General features: G+C 42.8%; 2 protein-coding genes and 1 long non-coding RNA gene across 4 annotated transcripts in view; 2 read left to right on the top strand and 1 right to left on the bottom strand.

Annotated features, from left to right (window-relative positions):
* mibp2 (muscle-specific beta 1 integrin binding protein 2) overlaps positions 1–5,707 on the bottom strand; it is a 7,714-nt gene extending 2,007 nt beyond the window's left edge. Inside the window, exons 1-7 of one of the 2 annotated variants that reach the window (XM_056242789.1) lie at positions 5,476–5,707; positions 4,711–4,801; positions 3,005–3,053; positions 2,733–2,910; positions 2,582–2,653; positions 2,196–2,302; positions 1,780–1,873 (exon numbers count right to left, since the gene is read on the bottom strand). In XM_056242789.1, coding sequence (XP_056098764.1) covers positions 1,785–1,873; positions 2,196–2,302; positions 2,582–2,653; positions 2,733–2,910; positions 3,005–3,053; positions 4,711–4,801; positions 5,476–5,501 — 612 coding nt within the window. In that variant the 5' untranslated portion in view covers positions 5,502–5,707 and the 3' untranslated portion in view covers positions 1,780–1,784. Of the gene's footprint in view, positions 1–1,779; positions 1,874–2,195; positions 2,303–2,581; positions 2,654–2,732; positions 2,911–3,004; positions 3,054–4,710; positions 4,802–5,475 lie in introns of those variants that run through there. The other variant, XM_056242790.1, reaches the window with a different exon arrangement.
* Positions 5,708–5,960: 253 nt separating this feature from the next.
* Positions 5,961–8,482, top strand: LOC130077523 (uncharacterized). Its single transcript, XR_008805778.1, has 2 exons — positions 5,961–6,742; positions 8,377–8,482. It is a non-coding gene; the product is annotated as an uncharacterized LOC130077523 (long non-coding RNA).
* Positions 8,483–12,567: 4,085 nt separating this feature from the next.
* The window catches only part of zgc:123258 (uncharacterized protein LOC641502 homolog), a 56,406-nt gene continuing 48,973 nt past the window's right edge, over positions 12,568–20,000 (top strand). The window contains exons 1-4 of the mRNA XM_056242787.1: positions 12,568–12,771; positions 15,899–16,009; positions 18,307–18,489; positions 18,582–18,671. Of these exons, the coding sequence (XP_056098762.1) occupies positions 12,712–12,771; positions 15,899–16,009; positions 18,307–18,489; positions 18,582–18,671 (444 nt within the window). The 5' untranslated portion in view covers positions 12,568–12,711. The remainder of the gene's footprint in view (positions 12,772–15,898; positions 16,010–18,306; positions 18,490–18,581; positions 18,672–20,000) is intronic.

The following is a 20,000-nucleotide window of genomic DNA, read 5'->3' as shown; positions in this document are numbered from 1 at the left end:
ACACACACACACGCGATCAGGGGACAGAAACACGCACACACACACACGCGATCAGGGGACAGAAACACACACACACACACACACACACGCACGCGATCAGGGGACAGAAACACACACACACACACACGCGATCAGGGGACAGAAACACACACACACACACACGCGATCAGGGGACAGAAACACACACACACACACACGCGATCAGGGGACACAAACACACACACACACACACGCGATCAGGGGACAGAAACACACACGCGATCAGGGGACAGAAACACACACACACACACACGCGATCAGGGGACAGAAACACACACACACACACACGCGATCAGGGGACAGAAACACACACACACACACACACGCACGCGATCAGGGGACAGAAACACACACACACACACACGCACGCGATCAGGGGACAGAAACACACACACACACACACGCGATCAGGGGACAGAAACACACACACACACACACGCGATCAGGGGACAGAAACACACACACACACACACGCGATCAGGGGACAGAAACACACACACACACACGCGATCAGGGGACAGAAACACGCACACACACACACGCGATCAGGGGACAGAAACACACACACACACACACACACGCACGCGATCAGGGGACAGAAACACACACACACACACACGCGATCAGGGGACAGAAACACACACACACACACACACGCGATCAGGGGACAGAAACACACACACACACACACGCGATCAGGGGACAGAAACACACACACACACACGCGATCAGGGGACAGAAACACGCACACACACACACGCGATCAGGGGACAGAAACACACACACACACACACACGCACGCGATCAGGGGACAGAAACACACACACACACACACACGCGATCAGGGGACAGAAACACACACACACACACACGCGATCAGGGGACAGAAACACACACACACACACACACACGCACGCGATCAGGGGACAGAAACACACACACACACACGCGATCAGGGGACAGAAACACACACACACACACACGCGATCAGGGGACAGAAACACACACACACGCACGCGATCAGGGGACAGAAACACACACACACACACACACGCGATCAGGGGACAGAAACACACACACACACACACGCGATCAGGGGACAGAAACACACACACACGCACGCGATCAGGGGACAGAAACACACACACACACACACGCGATCAGGGGACAGAAACACACACACACACACGCGATCAGGGGACAGAAACACACACACACACACGCGATCAGGGGACAGAAACACACACACACACACACGATCAGGGGACAGAAACACACACACACACACACGCGATCAGGGGACAGAAACACACACACGCGATCAGGGGACAGAAACACACACACACACACACGCGATCAGGGGACAGAAACACACACACACACACACGCGATCAGGGGACAGAAACACACACACACACACACGCGATCAGGGGACAGAAACACACACACACGCACGCGATCAGGGGACAGAAACACACACACACACACACGCGATCAGGGGACAGAAACACACACACACACACGCGATCAGGGGACAGAAACACACACACACACACGCGATCAGGGGACAGAAACACACACACACACACACGATCAGGGGACAGAAACACACACACACACACACGCGATCAGGGGACAGAAACACACACACGCGATCAGGGGACAGAAACACACACACACACACGCGATCAGGGGACAGAAACACACACACACACACGCGATCAGGGGACAGAACTATACCTGGTTCAGGGCAGGTCCTTCTGGATGCGGTTCAGGATGTTCCCGCACACGAGGTTATAAAGCCGCTCCTTCGACATGGTTCCATCAAGTTGCACTGAAACACACACACACACACACACACACACATCTAATAAACGCTCCGTTAGTGAGGATCCCCATCCGACACGTCACTTTAACTGGAATATCACATAAAACACTTAAACGAGTCCATCATGAACGAGTGTGTGTCGAGCGTCATCATAAACAAGTTACATCAACTTTTTTGTAATAATTTTGACTCAGTATATGCCAACTTTGGCTTTTTATGTCGTAATTATTTGTCGTAAGCGTGTTTTATGTGCACGTCTTTATCATCCTCCTCAACGGAGCGCATCCAGTCAAGCAATACACCAAAATATTCAGAGTCCGACACTTACCAACATCGACTCCTGAGTCTTCCATGATCTTAGTATGTTTGACATACATGGGCCAGACGTGTCCGTCGAAGAGCCCGGGGGGGTCCGGCACGGCGTAGTTCCTTGAGCTGCCACACACACACACACACACACACACACACGGTGAGATCATGTGTGTATGGAGTGCTCTAAACACAGCCGGTGTGACACACACACACAGTGAGATCATGTGTGTATGGAGTGCTCTAAACACAGCCGGTGTGACACACACACACACACACACACACTCACACACACACACTCACACACACACTCACACTCACACACACACTCACACACACACACTCACACACACACTCACACACACACACACACACTCACACACACTGAGATCAGATGACACTCACCTCCTCCTCTTTTTGCATTCTTCGTATGGAATGGAAATAAAGTATCGTTGGTCGAACACATCGATCAAAGGTCTGCGGGAGAGAGAGGCGTTCAGTGCAAGCGTAGTGTGTTTGGTGTGTTCAGGTGTGTGTGTGTGTGTGTGGCGCTCACCCGTAGGTGTAGAGCAGGAAACCCTCCACGATCAGGATGTGCACGTCTCCTCGGGAGCGCGGCAGGATCTCGGAGTCCAGGCTGTTGTTCACACCGTGAGATCTCTCGAACTTCACCGGGTTCTGCTGCCATGCAGTGATGGTGCTCATCATGGCGTCCATGTCCAGAGCGCTGATGACTGCGCACACACACACACACACACGCGTGAGCGCGCCGCACACGCATCGCTCAACATGAACATGCAGAACCACACGCACAAGCCCTTGGCTTACCATCGTACTGCTTAAAGCCATCGTCATCGACTTCAATCTCATCCTGGGGCTGAAACACACCAATGAGACGCACTCGTGTGGATGTGATCATCACCAGCGCTAATGCGGGTCAGCTGACCAGGGCCGGGTCGACAGACGAGCCGCGCGCTTCTAACGCCAGATCTGTAGCGCCGGGCGTCCCATAATCGCAATAAACGTCCATCGTTTTGATATGAAAGAAAGTCTCAGCTTTCAGTTTCATGATGAAGTTCAGTCAGTAAATGTGTGTTTGTGTCTCTGTAATGTTGAAGCGATCATCTCTTCCTCTTTACTACTGGCAGCGAATAAACACGATGAACATCAGAAGGAATGTTGGAAGATTCAGAACAACTTCCTGAAATCAGAGTTTAACCGCGGAAAGACATCAATAACGGTTCGTACAGACACTAAAATTCCAGGACTATAATCCGAGATCGCACTTATCAAACAATATTTAAGGATTTATGGATTTTTTTAAAACTCAAATTACAGATATAAGGCATTCAAAATACAACGTATTCAATAATATATTAAATACAACGTTTATTAAGGCTATTATTGTTCATTATACCATGGTCTGGGTGAATACTCGATTCCGATTGGCTGCAGGATGTCCGTTAAAAAGTGATGGAGGACACCTAGTAAAGTAGTTCTGGTGAAACAGCCTGTTTACCGTTCGAAATTAATAAATAAATGCGCTGCCTACAACAGCTGTGAGTAACCATAGCAACAGGCAGTCAGAGTATCTGTTAACAATTTGCTCGATCAAAACAAACATCTAACGTTAGTTGGATATTACATAGCCTACTAATACAACAATGAGCAACTTCGTTATTTCTTTTAACATTTATGGAGAATATGACTACTTTGACGACTGGGATGCTGCTGAAGAAAGAAAAAATGTAAAAAAACCGGAGATTGATCTGATTAATTTATTGCCCTCTATAAGCGCAAATCACTGGAGCGAAGAACTAATTTTTATTTATTTTTATTTAAGCATTTTTGAACCTGAAGGGTTCTACAAGCTGAGGCAGGCAAGTTATTATTTGTAAAAACTAGATTTAGCCTAATTAAAATATAAACTAATGTTTTAAAAATGTTTTATTTGGCAAGTGACCATGGTATAAGTCCATTAAAACCTGACAATGGACACCTCGGAGGGCATTAACCCTTACGTAAATAATATTTCATATTATAATTTTGGTGTACGTAATATCCAAAGTCTGTTGGGGGTTTATCACACGGTGTTCATTTGGGATGAAAAGATTGTATTTGTGTGTTTTCAAAATAATTAAATTTCATATACGAGTGAAACACTTTTCAAGGTCCTCTTTGTAAATATGTCTGTTTTTAAGAGTTTTTCCAGGACTTCATGTCAAAAAGTCAAACTCAAGAACTTTAAGCACCTCGTACGAACCCTGATGAAACGGCGAGAGAACAATAATGTCACGTAACGCCACATTTAAAGCCATTCACTGTCCATAAACTCTAAAAATAACTCTAGAGGAGCGTTTTGATACATATATGTATTATTACATATATCTCAAAAAACGAAGCGGGAGTCAATTACGACATTAAAAAGTTTAAAACGCGTATCGAAGCCAATAGAAGTGTAAATTGAAGGTAACGAAGCTGTCGTCGCTGCCCAGCCCTGGAGCTGAAGTGAAGCCGTGTCTGTTCACACTGACCTTGAAGAAGTCGTCCTGGTGAACCACACAGCAGTTCGGCAAACTCTTGATCAGGCCGTCCGTCAGCGTGGTCTTACCGCCGTTAGTGACCCTGAAACACACAGCACATTATGTTTTATGAACATGTTATTATATATGAATGTGTCAATCATTCAGGACCAAACCACCACGCCTTTACTGTGCATTATTCTCTTTACTCATTGTTTTAGGTTAGATTTTACTTGGTTATTAAAATAATTTGTTTGTATTTTTTTCTGAAATTTTATAATATAAAGTGCCTTGAGAAGCTGCTTTAAAGGCGCTAAATAAAACAAAGTTTATTATTATTACTATACAAGATTACACAAATGGCTCATTTTCACCTGAAGTTAGTCTTTCAGACAGATGTGTAAAAAGAACCATAAAACATTATAACTCACAGGCATTAAAAACACAACACATTAATAAGAGTCAACTAAAGTAACCGTTACATTATTTTTCCGAAGTAATCTGTAATTTTCCATAGATGCTATTTTGTTGTTGTTGCTGTGACTGTAATCAAAAAGACGTTTCAAAAATGCTGAAGCGTTATTACTTCATGACACTGATTTTAGTTGTGTGAATTAATGAATTAATAACGCCTCAGAATCTTTGTAACGTATTTCAGACATTTCGCAGCTGTCTGGCGGGAAACGCGGTTGCTATGGAGATTTGTTTCCCAAAAATAACGAGAGGTCGCGCGCACCACGCGGTCTGCATCGAGCACGCGCTCGCTCACTCACTCACCCTCCGATGCCGATGATGAGCTTCATCCTCAAACCGAGAGAGACGCAAGAGAAAGTCGTGGATTACACCGATTACGGACCGATGACCGTACGAAGGAAAGCGTGAAAAGAGAAGGTTAAAGGAAATGTCAACTACTTGAGTCCTCCATGACGCTGAGTGAAAGCTGGACGATGGCGCTTCTTCGCGATCTTCCACAGAGAGACACTCGAGCGCTCGCGACAGCTCAGACACTACCCTCTGCTGCGCGCTGATTGGCTATATAAACCCAGCAGCCCAGCGGAAGCCACACCCTGGCCAATCAGAGAGCCGGATCCTTCTCCGCTTAAGCCCCGCCCAGCGTGGGTGGCACAGGATATTTTTGTGCTTCCTAATTTTCCTTTGCAATCCGAGAATGGAATTTTTAAATATATGGCTAAAAAAAAGCTGATATTTCAAAATGTATGAATATTTGTTTTTCTTTTGACCACTTAAAAATAAAGTAAAAGTTGTATCTGTTAACATTATTTAATGGACCTTTAACTAACACGAAACAGTGTTTTTATTAAATAACGTTAGCAAATATTAATAATAACTGTGACAAATGTATTGCTCATTGTTAGTTAATATTAGTTGATGCGCGGTAACAAATGGGACGTTATTGTAAAGTATTACCCTTAAGTTTATTACATGAACAAAAATCACACAATAAAATATAGCTTTTTTTCTAATTATTCATAGATTAATGTAGTTTTCCTTCTGCTAATTTTCCATGGCTGATGATCCGCTTATTCCTTACATGGATTCAGTTGGATCCACATTCCACACAAATCTTCACAAAACAAACACTTCAAATATGTAACTGCCATGCGCCTCAAAATTAAGCTTTAAAAATGTTTAAAATATAAATTCGTATGATATCCAGGCTCATTTTAGTTTATTTTCCTAATTGATTAAACAAGTTCTTAAAAACAGAAAGCGCATATTTTATATATCCTGTAAATAAGTTTATGTTTTGTAGTTCCCGAGGACACTTTATATACGCGGCGCCCCCTGGCGGAGAAACAGCGCGTTTTCATCGGGTACACTTTCCTCTCGTGTTCATGTAAACCCTGGCGGTTTGTCTTGTTTTTGTTCATTAAAATTAAAATGACGTTAAACAATATTTGAGGTTAATGCGGCGCTACCAACACACTAAACTACATGTCCCATGATTCATTGTGCGGTGCGCGGCGGAAGTGGGCGGAGTTAGCGTCAGCTCTCTGACAGACACTTTCAGGAAGTGCTCGAGGTAAGACATCACATCTTCCCGTTTTATTTAACCATTTCTGATTAAAAGTACTTTTATTTGCGCGAGCTATTTAATTAAAGCTGGTCTTTTCAACTCACATTTATGTTGTTCCTTAAACTGCTGAACGAGAACTTGTTTGATTGTTAGCATGCTAGTTTGTGGCTGAGGTTTCCTGCTGCGCGTCTGTATTTGTTCATATTAGATGCATAGAAATGATTTATTTAATATCTAACAGCTTTTGACATGTGTAAGAACTCTAGACCGTTGTATTATATTCTACCATCAAATAAGATTCTGTCGCGTGAGTCTCAGATTTGATCTGATAATAAAGAAATCGATTATAATCTGAAGTTTGATGGTTTTGTGGGTGAATATACAGTAAAGTGTAATTTATTCCTGTGATCTTCAGTGTCACATGACCCTTCAGAAATCACTCTAATATGAGGATCTGATGCTCAAGAAACATTTATGATTATTATCAATGTGGGAAACAGTTCAGATGTTTGTGGAAACTGTGATATATTACCATTGAAGTCAGTAAAATTAAAGAAATGTATATTTTTATTGATTAAGGACGCATTAAATTGATAATTTATAAAGTTACAAAATATTCTATTTCAAATAAATGCTGTTTTTTATCTTTCTGTTCAGCAAAGAATCTTGAGAAATTAAATATATCACAGTTTCCACAAACACATGAACTGTTTTTAACACTGATAATAATCATAAATGTTTCTTGATCATCAGATCCTCATATTAGAGTGATTTCTGAAGGATCATGTGACACTGAAGACTGGAGTAATGATGCTGAAAATACAGCTTTGATCACAGGAATAAATTACACTTTACTGTATATTCACATAGAAAACAGCTGATTTACACTGGAGTAATATTACACCGTTTTACTGCTTTTTCAGCAGTACAAATACACTTATTTATGAGACAGAGAACGTGTGAGTGTAAGTGTGTGTGTGTGTGTGTGAGAGCTGTAGCTGTGTATCTGGACAATAACTTTATTCTAGATCTGCTGTAAAGCCTAAACAATCTCTGTTACTGTAATCTCCTGTTATCACTGTAAAGCTGCTGTGAAACTCATAATGAAGGCGACGACTTGTGTGTGTGTGTGTGTGTGTGTGTGTGTGTGTGTGTGTGTGTGTGAGAGTGTGTGTGTGTCTGAGTGTAAGTGTAAGTGTGAAGAGTCTAAGTGTGTGTGTGTGTGTGTGTGTGTGTGTGTGTGTAAGTGAGTGTAAGTGTGTGTGTGTGTACATGTTTTTCTATCCCGGTGGGGACTTGAACCTGAATGCACACAGACTCATGGGGACTCGTGTCACTGTGGGCCTAAATTGAGGTCCTCATGGGTAAACACGCTTATAAATCATACAGAATTATTATTTTTTGAAAATGTAAAAATGCAGAATGTTTCCTGTGATGGGCAGGTTTAGGGGTCGGGTTAGTGTGTGTGTGTGTGTGTGTGATGGGTCGGGTTAGTGTAAGGGGACAGAATATACAGTTTGTACAGTATAAAAACCAGAGTCCTCACAAAGATAGTACACCAGACGTGTGTGTGTGTGTGTGTAAGTGAGTGTGTGTGTGTGTGTGTGTCAGTGTTGATGCTGATGTCCTTGATTTTTCAGGAGGATCCCCCGTCAGCGACGCCTCACATGTTCTCGTTCAGACGCTGAAACAGTTTCCGGCAGACGAGAGAGAGAACACAGTGTGTGTGAGAGAGAGAGAGTGAAAGAGAGAGAGAGAGTGTGTGTGTGTGTGTGTGTGTGTGTGAGTGTGTGTGTGTGAGAGCACAACAGTGTAAGACACACAGGAAGAGAGAAAGAAAGCAGACGGAGGAAGTCGCTGCAGAATGACAGAGTTCTGGGTGTGTTTCAGTTGCTGCGTCGCTGAGCAGCCGCAACCCGTGAGTCTCACACACACACACACACACACACGCTAAACACACACACACACACACGCTAAACACACACACACACGCTAAACACACGCACACGCTAAACACACACACACAGACACACGCTAAACACACACACGCTAAACACACACACACACACACGCTAAACACACACACACACGCTAAACACACACACACAGACACACGCTAAACACACACACGCTAAACACACACACACACACACACACACACTCTAAACACACACACACGCTAAACACACACACACACGCCAAACACACGTTAAGCACACGCTGGTGCTGCTGAGGGTCGAGGGTTCGGCGTGACGAGTGTGTGTGTGGAGACTCAGATCCAGACGAACCCGTCAGACGCTCAACTCTACGTGTGTCTCGCTCACTGTTCTTCCTGATGTGTGTGTGTGTGTGTGTGTGTGTGTGTGTGTCCAGAAGCGGAGGCGGAGGATAGATCGCACCATGATCGGAGAACCCACCAACTTCGTTCATATGACACACGTGGGCTCTGGAGAAATGGGTCAGCCGGCTGTGAGTCTCTCTCACACACACACACACACACACACACACACACACACACACACACTACCCCTAAACCTATCCAACACACACACACACATTGCAAAAATAATTGTAAAAATCCTTCATTATCTATGCAAAATATTATTGTATACTTATTAAACATCAAAATGCTTATTATGAACTCTAATTTCTGTCTTTTGTGGCCGGACGTGTTTTCCATCGGCTTCATATTTACATGTGTATGAGCTCAATCACTTCACACACTCTCTGAGGACATTTGCCTAACAAATGTGTGTGTGTGTGTGTGTGCAGGTGAACTCGGTCCAGGCGCAGATGAAGTCTAAAGGCGGCTACGGGAACGGCTCGGCGGAGGCGGCTCAGGGCTAGTCAGGTGACTCCGCTAACCGCTCTATAATAACGATAACCGCTTCTGCTCGCATATAATCATCTCACCTGTTTATGACACTCAATAAAAATGTAATAAATTGATACAATTTCTCGCAATTCCAAGTTTAATTCTCACAATTGAGACTTTTTTTTAAAGGAATTGCCAGTTTATATTTCACAATTCTGATTTTTAATCTCACAATTCAATTTTTTTTCTTTCTTTCTGTTTTTAGGTTGCTTTTTTCCACCATGGAATATGAAAATTAAAAGGTAATTGTGATTATTTTATTTATTTTTTCACTACAGAATAACAAAATAAAAAGGAAATAGCTTTTCTCTCTCGCTATTCCGAACGTTTATCTTTGCGATTCGGACTTTACACTCGCAATCCTGCGTTTACATCTCAATTACTTTTGTTTCTGATTTTTTCCCTTTTTCACAGAATAACAAAATAAAAAAGAAAACTGACTTTTTTAAATCTGACTTGTAAATATAAACGTAGAATTGCGAGAGAAACTATTTGATACTTAAATTAAAAATTCTCATTAGTATTGTAAGAAAACACTTATTTTACCTGGTCAAAAACAGCTCTGTTTTCAGCACGCCGTTTCAGTGCATATGCCTTTAAATGATCATGAGCTTTGCTGACTCCGCCCCTCTGTTCTGTGCATACACCGTTTGTAACACAATAACACAATAACCATAACGCGTTGTTCAGTATAAACGTGGAATTATGAATTATATTGAGAACGTTATACATAGAAAACATGCCGTAATGTACCCTGAGTGAGTGTAAACCTTAGACGCATTCATTGTGAAGCGATTTGCAAAGATTAATATATTAATATAAAGTTTAATAAAACGTTACACTCACTTCAGTTCTTCTGGAGGTTCAGCAGGAACACGAATATCTGGTACCGATCCTTTTTAGCAAAGCTTCTTAGCAAATCCAGCTTTACACTGACCCTCGTTTATAACGCAGTCTGGTGTGAAATGATTCGCGCACACATGAGAGCATTGACGTTGCTCGTGTGGAATATTCCCTTCGAAAACAAACTCAGCCACTGCGTCTTCAGCGGTTCGGATTCAGGAACATCAGAATGACTGTGTTCGTTATTACACCCAAGAACAGAACACCACAGTCGCTTAGCCGCCATTCTGCTCCAGCGTATCAACACTAGCGGACGAGGATGACAGCTCGCTCAGGGCAGGTCTGTGTGGAAACACTGCTGTCAATCAACACTCGTGGGCGGTGACGTCTGATCATGTGACGTCACACGGTGGAACGGCTCGGTCTGAGGCAGGGGAAAACATATAAGGAGATTAAAACAAAACCACTGGATGGATTTTTATCATTATATGATGGTTGTGTACAGGCACTGCCAACACACATTTCAGCACAATCAACCATTATATGACCCCTTTAAACTGAATAAAAGACTAAATTAAATCTGTTCATGATATATAAAGCCAGAAAACTTGGACAAAACCACTCAGTCCATCTGGATTAGTTGTACGATCTCTTTATGAGTTGCATAGACCGTCAAAAGAGGGACAGAAAGCTCTCAGATATCGTCAGAAATATATTTTGTTTCGAACGAAAGTCTTACAGGTTTTAATAAGTGACAGCATTTTTATCTTTGGGTGAACTATGCTTATAAAGTATATAAGTATATATCACTGCTTGATGAGTTACTGTTACGTGCATTTACTCAGACTCCTGCAGTAACACGTGTGTGTGTGTGTGTGTGTGTGTGTGTGTGTGTGTGTGTGTGTGTGTGTGTGTGTGTGTGTGTGTGTTGCAGGCGCTGAGGTCCATCTGAAGACACTGGCGCCGGACGGCTGTAGATATGTTTGTAATAAAGCACTGCTACTCTTTCACTGCTTCGATGATGTTCTGTACAAAAGACCTGCAACGGTGGAGAGTGTGTGTGAGGATCCAGAGTCTGATTACACTTCCCATGAATCTGGATCTATGTCATGGTTAAACGGTGGCTGGGCCACACACACACGCACACGGACACACACACACACACGCACACACACACACACACACACACACACATAAAAACAAGAGCACACACACACACACACACACACACGGACACACACGCACGCACACACACTCACGCACGCACACACACACACACACATAAAAACAAGAGCACACACACACACACGCTGTTATTAGGTCTGCAAGAACTGCCTTTTGTTACGTTGTACCCTTCCGATGTTCCCTGGCTCATGGAATATTCTTTATTGTTTTTGTTTTTATCTTTTAAATGTGCTGTAAACTTGAAATGTGCATCTCACTGTAATATTTGTGCAATGCTCTTACGGGACGCGTTGACAGGAAAGTATTTTTGTACAAATCGTGTTCAATTTCATTCTGATGCCTGAATAAAATTACAACCTTGTAAGACTTAGCATCTGAGATCTCATCAGTCGCACTTCATCATCGCGTTATAATCACACACACACACACACACACACACACTTCTTCATTCCTCACGAGCCAGACGTCTTTGCTCCGGTTCTTCAGATTCTGAGATTTCCAGACCTTGCTTATGAATAATGTACTGATCTTATCTTTAGTACTTTCAGCTCTTGTTTATTAATATGAATAATATATATATATATATATTTAGCATAACACGTTTTGTTCTTATATGTTTTTAAGTTTTATTATTATTATTAGCAGTATTATTTTGCTTGTTTTTTTATTCCATATAAAAATGCTGGTGTAAGATTAATACAGACAAATATAATAGAGTTACAGCTAAAAAAAGCTCAACTCAACTCCAGCTCAAAAGTACTCAGTGCATCAGTCTGCGGGGAAACACTTTGAGAACAAAATGTATTAAGTACGTATGATGAAAATAGAGGATACACTGCAAAAAGTTAGCTTTTATTTCTATTCTTGATTGGTTGACCTTTAGCGTGACGCGTCACAGTCAGGTGATCGAGCGACCGAATGCGGAAGAGGAAGTGAAAGTAGCTCACAGTGACTGTAAACATGACAGAAGCTAGACTTAGATAGTGAGTTTGCGATTTTAAAAGCGATTTTCAAAAAAATACGAGTGCAGAAACTCCTCTGAACTCGCTTTCTGACGAGCTTTGAGGTGGATATGACAGCGATGGCAGTGAAGGAGTCGATATTCCTCCTCCTGGTGTTGTTTTGCTCTCAGGTAAGCGCAGAAAATGAATCTGAAAGCCTGAAGCGCCATTAATGAGTGAATCAGCGAGTCTTTGAGTGAATTAGCGAATGTTTGAGTGAATCAGCGAGTGTTTGAGTGAATCAACGAGTGTTTGAGTGAATCAACGAGTGTTTGAGTGAGTTAGCGAGTGTTTGAGTGAATCAGCGAGTGTTTGAGTGAATTAGCGAATGTTTGGGTGAATTAGCGAGTGTTTGAGTGAATCAGCGAGTCTTTGAGTGAATTAGCGAATGTTTGGGTGAATTAGCGAGTGTTTGAGTGAATCAGCGAGTCTTTGAGTGAATTAGCGAATGTTTGGGTGAATCAGCGAGTGTTTGAGTGAATCAACGAGTGTTTGAGTGAATCAACGAGTGTTTGAGTGAGTTAGCGAGTGTTTGAGTGAATCAGCGAGTGTTTGAGTGAATCAGCGAGTGTTTGATTGAATCAGCGAGTGTTTGAGTGAATCAGCGAGTGTTTGAGTGAATCAGCGAGTGTTTGAGTGAATTAGCAGCGAGTGTTTGAGTGAATTAGCAGCGAGTGTTTGAGTGAATTAGCAGCGAGTGTTTGAGTGAATCAGCAGCGAGTGTTTGAGTGAATCAGCGAGTGTTTGAGTGAATTAGCGAGTGTTTGAGTGAATCAGCGAGTGTTTGAGTGAATCAACGAGTGTTTGGGTGAATTAGCGAATGTTTGAGTGAATTAGCGAGTCTTTGAGTGAATCAACGAGTGTTTGAGTGAATCAACGAGTGTTTGAGTTAGTGATGGGGACGAGACCGCCTATGCCGAGTCCGAGTCAAGACCGAGTCTTTGAAGGGTCGAGTCCGAGTCGAGACTGAGTCCGTTGGTTTTCAAATACAGTCGAGTCCAAGTCAAGACCGAGTCTTTGCGGAAGCAAGTCCGAGTCGAGATTTTGTCTCGACATGTCAGTTTTGATATTCATGATTTAATATCACCCCAGTTAATAATCAACAGTTAGGCCTACAGACTAAGCTAGGTTGGGAATTGTTTAGAGGAGCAGTCTTAACTAGTGATGGGGACGAGACCGCCTATGCCGAGTCCGAGTCAAGACCGAGTCTTTGAAGGGTCGAGTCCGAGACGAGTCTGAGAAAGCAGAAATCGGTCTCGAGACCGGACTCGAGTACTACATCACTAGTTTGAGTGAATCAGGTGTGTTTGGGTGAATCAGCGAGTGTTTGGGTGAATCAACGAGTGTTTGAGTGAATCAGTGAGTGTTTGTTTCAGTGAATCAGTGAGTGTTTGAGTGAATCAGTGAGTGTTTGTTTCAGTGAATCAGTGAGTGTTTGTTTCAGTGAATCAGTGAGTGTTTGAGTGAACCAGCGAGTGTTTGTGTGAATAAGCGAGTGTTTGAGTGAATCAGTGAGTGTTTGAGTGAATCAGTGAGTGTTTGAGTGAATCAGCGAGTGTTTGAGTGAATCAGTGAGTGTTTGAGTGAATCACAGCGAGTGTTTAAGTGAATCAGCGAGTGTTTGAGTGAACCAGCGAGTGTTTGTGTGAATAAGCGAGTGTTTGAGTGAATCAGTGAGTGTTTAAGTGAATCAGTGAGTGTTTGAGTGAATCAAGTGTGTTAAGGTGAATCAACCAGTGTTTAAGTGAATCAGCGAGTGTTTGGGTGAATCAGTGAGTGTTTGGGTGAATCAGTGAGTGTTTGGGTGAATAAGCGAGTGTTTGAGTGAATCAGTGAGTGTTTGAGTGAACCAGCGAGTGTTTGAGTGAACCAGCGAGTGTTTGAGTGAACCAGCGAGTGTTTGAGTGAATCAGTGAGTGTTTGAGTGAACCAGCGAGTGTTTGAGTGAATCAGCGAGTGTTTGAGTGAATCAGTGAGTGTTTAAGTGAATCAGTGAGTGTTTGAATGAATCAAGTGTGTTAAGGTGAATCAACCAGTGTTTAAGTGAATCAGCGAGTGTTTGGGTGAATCAGTGAGTGTTTGGGTGAATCAGTGAGTGTTTGGGTGAATAAGCGAGTGTTTGAGTGAATCAGCGAGTGTTTGAGTGAATCAGCGAGTGTTTGAGTGAATCAGCGAGTGTTTGAGTGAACCAGCGAGTGTTTGTGTGAATAAGCGAGTGTTTGAGTGAATCAGTGAGTGTTTGAGTGAATCAGCGAGTGTTTGAGTGAACCAGCGAGTGTTTGTGTGAATAAGCGAGTTTTTGAGTGAATCAGTGAGTGTTTGGGTGAATAAGCGAGTGTTTGAGTGAATCAGCGAGTGTTTGAGTGAATCATAGCGAGTGTTTGAGTGAATCATAGCGAGTGTTTGAGTGAATCAGTCAGTGTTTGAGTGTTTGAGTGAATCATAGCGAGTGTTTGAGTGAATCAGTGAGTGTTTGAGTGTTTGAGTGAATCAGTGAGTGTTTGAGTGAATCACAGCGAATATTTAAATGAATCAGTGAGTGTTTAAGTGAATCACAGCGAGTGTTTGAGTGAATCACAGCGAGTGTTTGAGTGAATCAGCGAGTGTTTAAGTGAATCAGTGAGTGTTTGAGTGAATCACAGCGAGTGTTTGAGTGAATCAGTGAGTGTTTGAGTGAATCACAGCGAGTGTTTAAGTGAATCAGTGAGTGTTTGAGTGAATCAGTGAGTGTTTGAGTGAATCACAGGGAGTGTTTGAGTGAATCACAGGGAGTGTTTGAGTGAATCAGCGAGTGTTTGGGTGAATCACAGCGAGTGTTTGAGTGAATCAGTGAGTGTTTGAGTGAATCAGCAAGTGTTTGGGTGAATCAGCGAGTGTTTGAGTGAATCACAGCGAGTGTTTGAGTGAATCAGTGAGTGTTTGAGTGAATCAGTGAGTGTTTGAGTGAATCAGTGAGTGTTTGAGTGAATCAGTGAGTGAATCAGTGAGTGTTTGAGTGAATCAGTGAGTGTTTGAGTGAATCAGTGAGTGTTTGAGTGAATCAGTGAGTGTTTGAGTGAATCACAGCGAATATTTAAGTGAGTCACAGCGAGTGTTTAAGTGAATCAGTGAGTGTTTAAGTGAATCAGTGAGTGTTTGAGTGAATCACAGGGAGTGTTTAAGTGAATTAGTGAGTGTTTGAGTGAATCAGTGAGTGTTTGAGTGAATCACAGGGAGTGTTTGAGTGATAATGCTAGTGTTTGTGTTTTTCTCTCATAGATCGCCAGCCAGGAGGCGATTCTGCGCGCGTCTAATGGATCTACATTCAAAGAATACTGTCTGGTGTTCAACTCGTCCTGGAGCAACATCTCCGACAGCCTGAGAGCAGCGGTGAGAGAGTCGGGCCGGGAAAGATTCATTCCGAATTTTTCGGAACTACGTTTTAATGGTTACATTTTAGCAATCAAAAAACATGTCTTATTAACTTGAAATCATGAGGTTTTTTTTTACAATAACAGGGCCTTATGTGTAGGGTTGCGAATCGTAAATCGATTCCAATTCTGGAATCGAATACTTGAGGTCAGGAATCGGATACTTGTTATTAAATTTAAATTTCGATTCCTTTGTGAGCATTTCAATATGACTTTAAAGCGTTCAAGCGCGTGTTATGTCCTGGTGTGTGTCAGTGTACTGGACCCGCAGCTCTTATAGTGACAGCGCTCATAATCCTGCCGTCTCTATAATAACACTAATCACACAAGACTTTTGAAACTATATTTGTAATGTATATTTTATTTATAAACTGCAGTGTTATTTTAAATTTGATTACAGTTTCTGAACCTGAAAATCTTACAACACTGTTTATTACAATCGTATCTTTTCTCAGTTGTGTCTATTTGTGATTGCTAATTTTTTATGTGTTCTTGTTTAATTACTGAGTGTTTATTGTCTTTAATAATGCTTGAAGTTTATATATATATATATATATATTTATCCTTTATTTAACCAGGAAATACCCATTGAGATTAAAAATCTCTTTTGCAAGGGAGACCTGGCCAAGATAGGCAGCAAAGTTACATCACATCATTACATACGTACAAAGACACACAAATGAAATCCAATTATGCACTTACAATGAAATCTCAATGAAAACATTGACATGTGAGGGAGTCCAACTCAAAGCATCTCATTCTTAACTTAAAAACACTCAAAGGAATCAATTTACTAAGTTTTAAGTTGTTCTGCAGCAAATTCCATGTAAAGGGAGCAGAATAAGCAAAGGCCTTTTTACCCAGCTCAGTACTGACATGTGGGACAGAAAACAAGACAACAGTCTGAGAACGGAGAGAGTAATGACCAACACTTTTTTTCATAAGAAGTGAACATAAATAGGATGGGAGTGCACCAAGAATAGCCATAAATGTATACCAATGACAAAGCCTCCGTGTGGCCAAAGCAGACCACCCTACACGAGAATACAGCTCACAGTGGTGGGTGCGAGCTTTACAATTAGTAATAAATCTCAACGATGCATGATAGGCTGCGTCAATCATGTGAAGGCATTGAGCAGATGAATGCATATATAATATATCACCATAATCCAGCACAGATAAAAAAGTGGATGCCACTAACCGTTTTTTAACATTAAAAGAAAAGCACAGCTTATTTCGAAAGTAAAAACCCAATTTTTGCCTCAACTTTCTCACTAGACAGTGAACATGAGGCTTCAATGATAGGCAGTCATCAATAACAATACCAAGATACTTATAAGTTGTAACAGTCTGTATTTCACATCCATCAAGAGTAATCACTGAGGGAACATTCAGTGGTCTATTCCGAAGGCCTGTGAAAAGCATACATTTGGTTTTGTCTGCATTGAGCACAAGTTTCAACTGTTGCAAAGTATTTTGGACCACATTAAAGGCATTCTGTAAATGTGCAATGGCTTGTTTAAGAGAGGGTGCACAGCACAGCAGTAAATAACTGTGTCATCTGCATAAAAATGAAAGTTTGCATCAGACACATGCCGATTAAGATTATTTATATAAATAGTAAATAAAAGAGGGCCTAATACAGAGCCTTGTGGAACCCCTTTAAGGATTGGTAAAATACCAGACTGAACACCATCATGCTTAATGCACTGAGTTCTGTCACTAAGATAGTTTGAGAACCAAGAGACAGTTTTCTTTGAAAATCCCGAATTAAGAAGCCTAATCTTTAAAACATCATGATCAACCGTGTCAAAAGCTTTTGACAAATCAATAAAAAGTGATGCACAGTGCTGCTTCTTGTCACGAGCAACAGAGATGTCATTTATCACCTTCATTGCAGCTGTGATGGTACTATGCATTTTTCTAAAACCTGACTGAGGTGGGGATAAAATGTCCTGTGCATGCAAGAAGTCTTTGATCTGATCACTCACCAGGGATTCAAGCATTTTGGCCAAAACAGACAAATTAGAAATTGGCCTGTAATTATTTAGGTTTGACGGGTCACCCCCTTTCAATAATGGACAAACAAATGCAGATTTCCATAAATCTGCATTTTAGCATATTAGTTCGGCTAGTTGTTTTTCTATGGTGTTTTTAAAGCACAGGCAAACGCTCCTGTAAGTGTTCTTCAGCTGATGATTTCTCTCAACTCTGTGTGTGTGTCGTGTGTGTGTGGCTTGTGGCGTGTGTGTGTAGGTGGGGTATCCCCTGGTGAACCTGACGTCCACTCAGCTGTGTGCGGCGGGTCATGTGACCCCGGGCTCGGTGAAGGGTCAGGCTGTGGTCGTGATGCGTGGAGGCTGTGATTTCAGTCAGAAAGCTCTGGTTGCTCAGGGTCTGGGTGCGTCTGTGCTTCTGATCGCCAGCAACAGCAATCTGGTAAGAGCTAATGATCGTTTCAGCACAAACACCAGTGTGAATCCTCACAAACACCAGTGTGAATCCTCAGTGTGTGAACTTGATCTTACCAGGTGTCGCCGTCAGCCAACGACTCAGAGTACAACAAGGTGAAGATTCCTCTGGCCCTGCTGAGATACCGGGACCTCCTGGACGCGCTGCAGGTGAAGATGAGAAAGAGTGTGTGTGAGAGAGAGAAAGAGAGTGTGTGTGTGTGAGAGACCGAGTGAGTGAGAGAGTGTGTGTGAGAGAATGAGAGTGAGAGTGTGAGAGGAAAAGAGAGAGAGTGAGTGAGAGAGTGTGAGATTGTTAGAGAGAAAATGTGAGTGTGAGAGTGTGAGAGTGAGTGAGAGAGTGAGTGTGAGTGTGAGAGTGAGAGTGAGTGTGAGAGTGAGAGTGAGAGTGAGAGTGAGAGTGAGAGTGAGTGTGAGAGTGAGTGTGAGTGTGAGTGTGAGTGTGAGAGTGAGTGAGAGAGTGAGAGTGAGTGTGAGAGTGTGTGAGAGTGAGAGAGAGTGAGTGAGTGAGAGAGTGAGTGTGTGAGTGTGTGAGTGAGAGTGAGTGAGAGTGAGTGTGAGTGTGAGTGAGTGTGAGTGTGAGTGAGTGAGTGTGAGAGTGAGTGTGAGAGTGAGTGAGAGAGTGTGAGTGTGAGTGAGTGTGAGAGTGAGTGTGAGAGTGAGTGTGAGAGTGAGTGAGAGAGTGAGAGTGAGAGTGAGTGTGAGAGTGAGTGTGAGTGAGTGTGAGTGAGTGTGAGTGAGTGTGAGTGAGTGTGAGTGAGTGTGAGTGAGTGTGAGTGAGAGTGAGAGTGAGTGTGAGAGTGAGTGTGAGTGAGTGTGAGTGAGTGTGAGTGAGTGTGAGTGAGTGTGAGTGAGTGTGAGTGAGTGTGAGTGAGTGTGAGAGTGAGTGTGAGAGTGAGTGTGAGAGTGAGTGTGAGAGTGAGTGTGAGAGTGAGTGTGAGAGTGAGAGAGAGAGAGTGAGAGAGTGAGTGAGAGTGTGAGTGTGAGAGTGAGAGTGAGTGAGAGTGTGTGTGAGAGTGTGAGTGAGAGTGAGAGTGTGTGTGTGAGTGTGAGAGAGAGAGTGTGAGTGTGAGAGAGAGTGTGAGTGTGAGAGTGAGTGTGAGAGTGAGTGTGAGAGTGAGTGTGAGAGTGAGTGTGAGTGTGAGAGTGAGTGTGAGAGTGAGTGTGAGAGTGAGTGTGAGAGTGAGTGTGAGAGTGAGTGTGAGAGTGAGTGTGAGTGTGAGTGTGAGTGAGTGTGAGAGAGAGTGTGAGAGTGAGAGTGAGTGTGAGTGTGAGTGTGAGAGTGAGTGTGAGTGTGAGTGTGAGTGTGAGTGTGAGTGAGAGAGTGAGAGTGAGTGTGAGTGTGAGTGTGAGTGAGAGAGTGAGAGTGAGAGTGAGTGAGAGAGTGAGAGTGAGAGTGAGTGAGAGAGTGAGAGAGAGTGTGAGTGTGAGAGAGAGTGTGAGTGTGAGAGAGAGTGTGAGAGTGAGTGAGAGAGTGAG

The sequence above is a fragment of the Rhinichthys klamathensis genome, unplaced genomic scaffold (genome assembly GCF_029890125.1).
Source record: "Rhinichthys klamathensis goyatoka isolate OS25496 unplaced genomic scaffold, OSU_Roscu_1.1 h1tg000752l_1, whole genome shotgun sequence".
NCBI classification, from domain to species: domain Eukaryota; kingdom Metazoa; phylum Chordata; class Actinopteri; order Cypriniformes; family Leuciscidae; genus Rhinichthys; species Rhinichthys klamathensis.
Note: the sequence above shows the minus strand (reverse complement) of the source record. Positions and strands in the feature narration are given on the sequence as shown.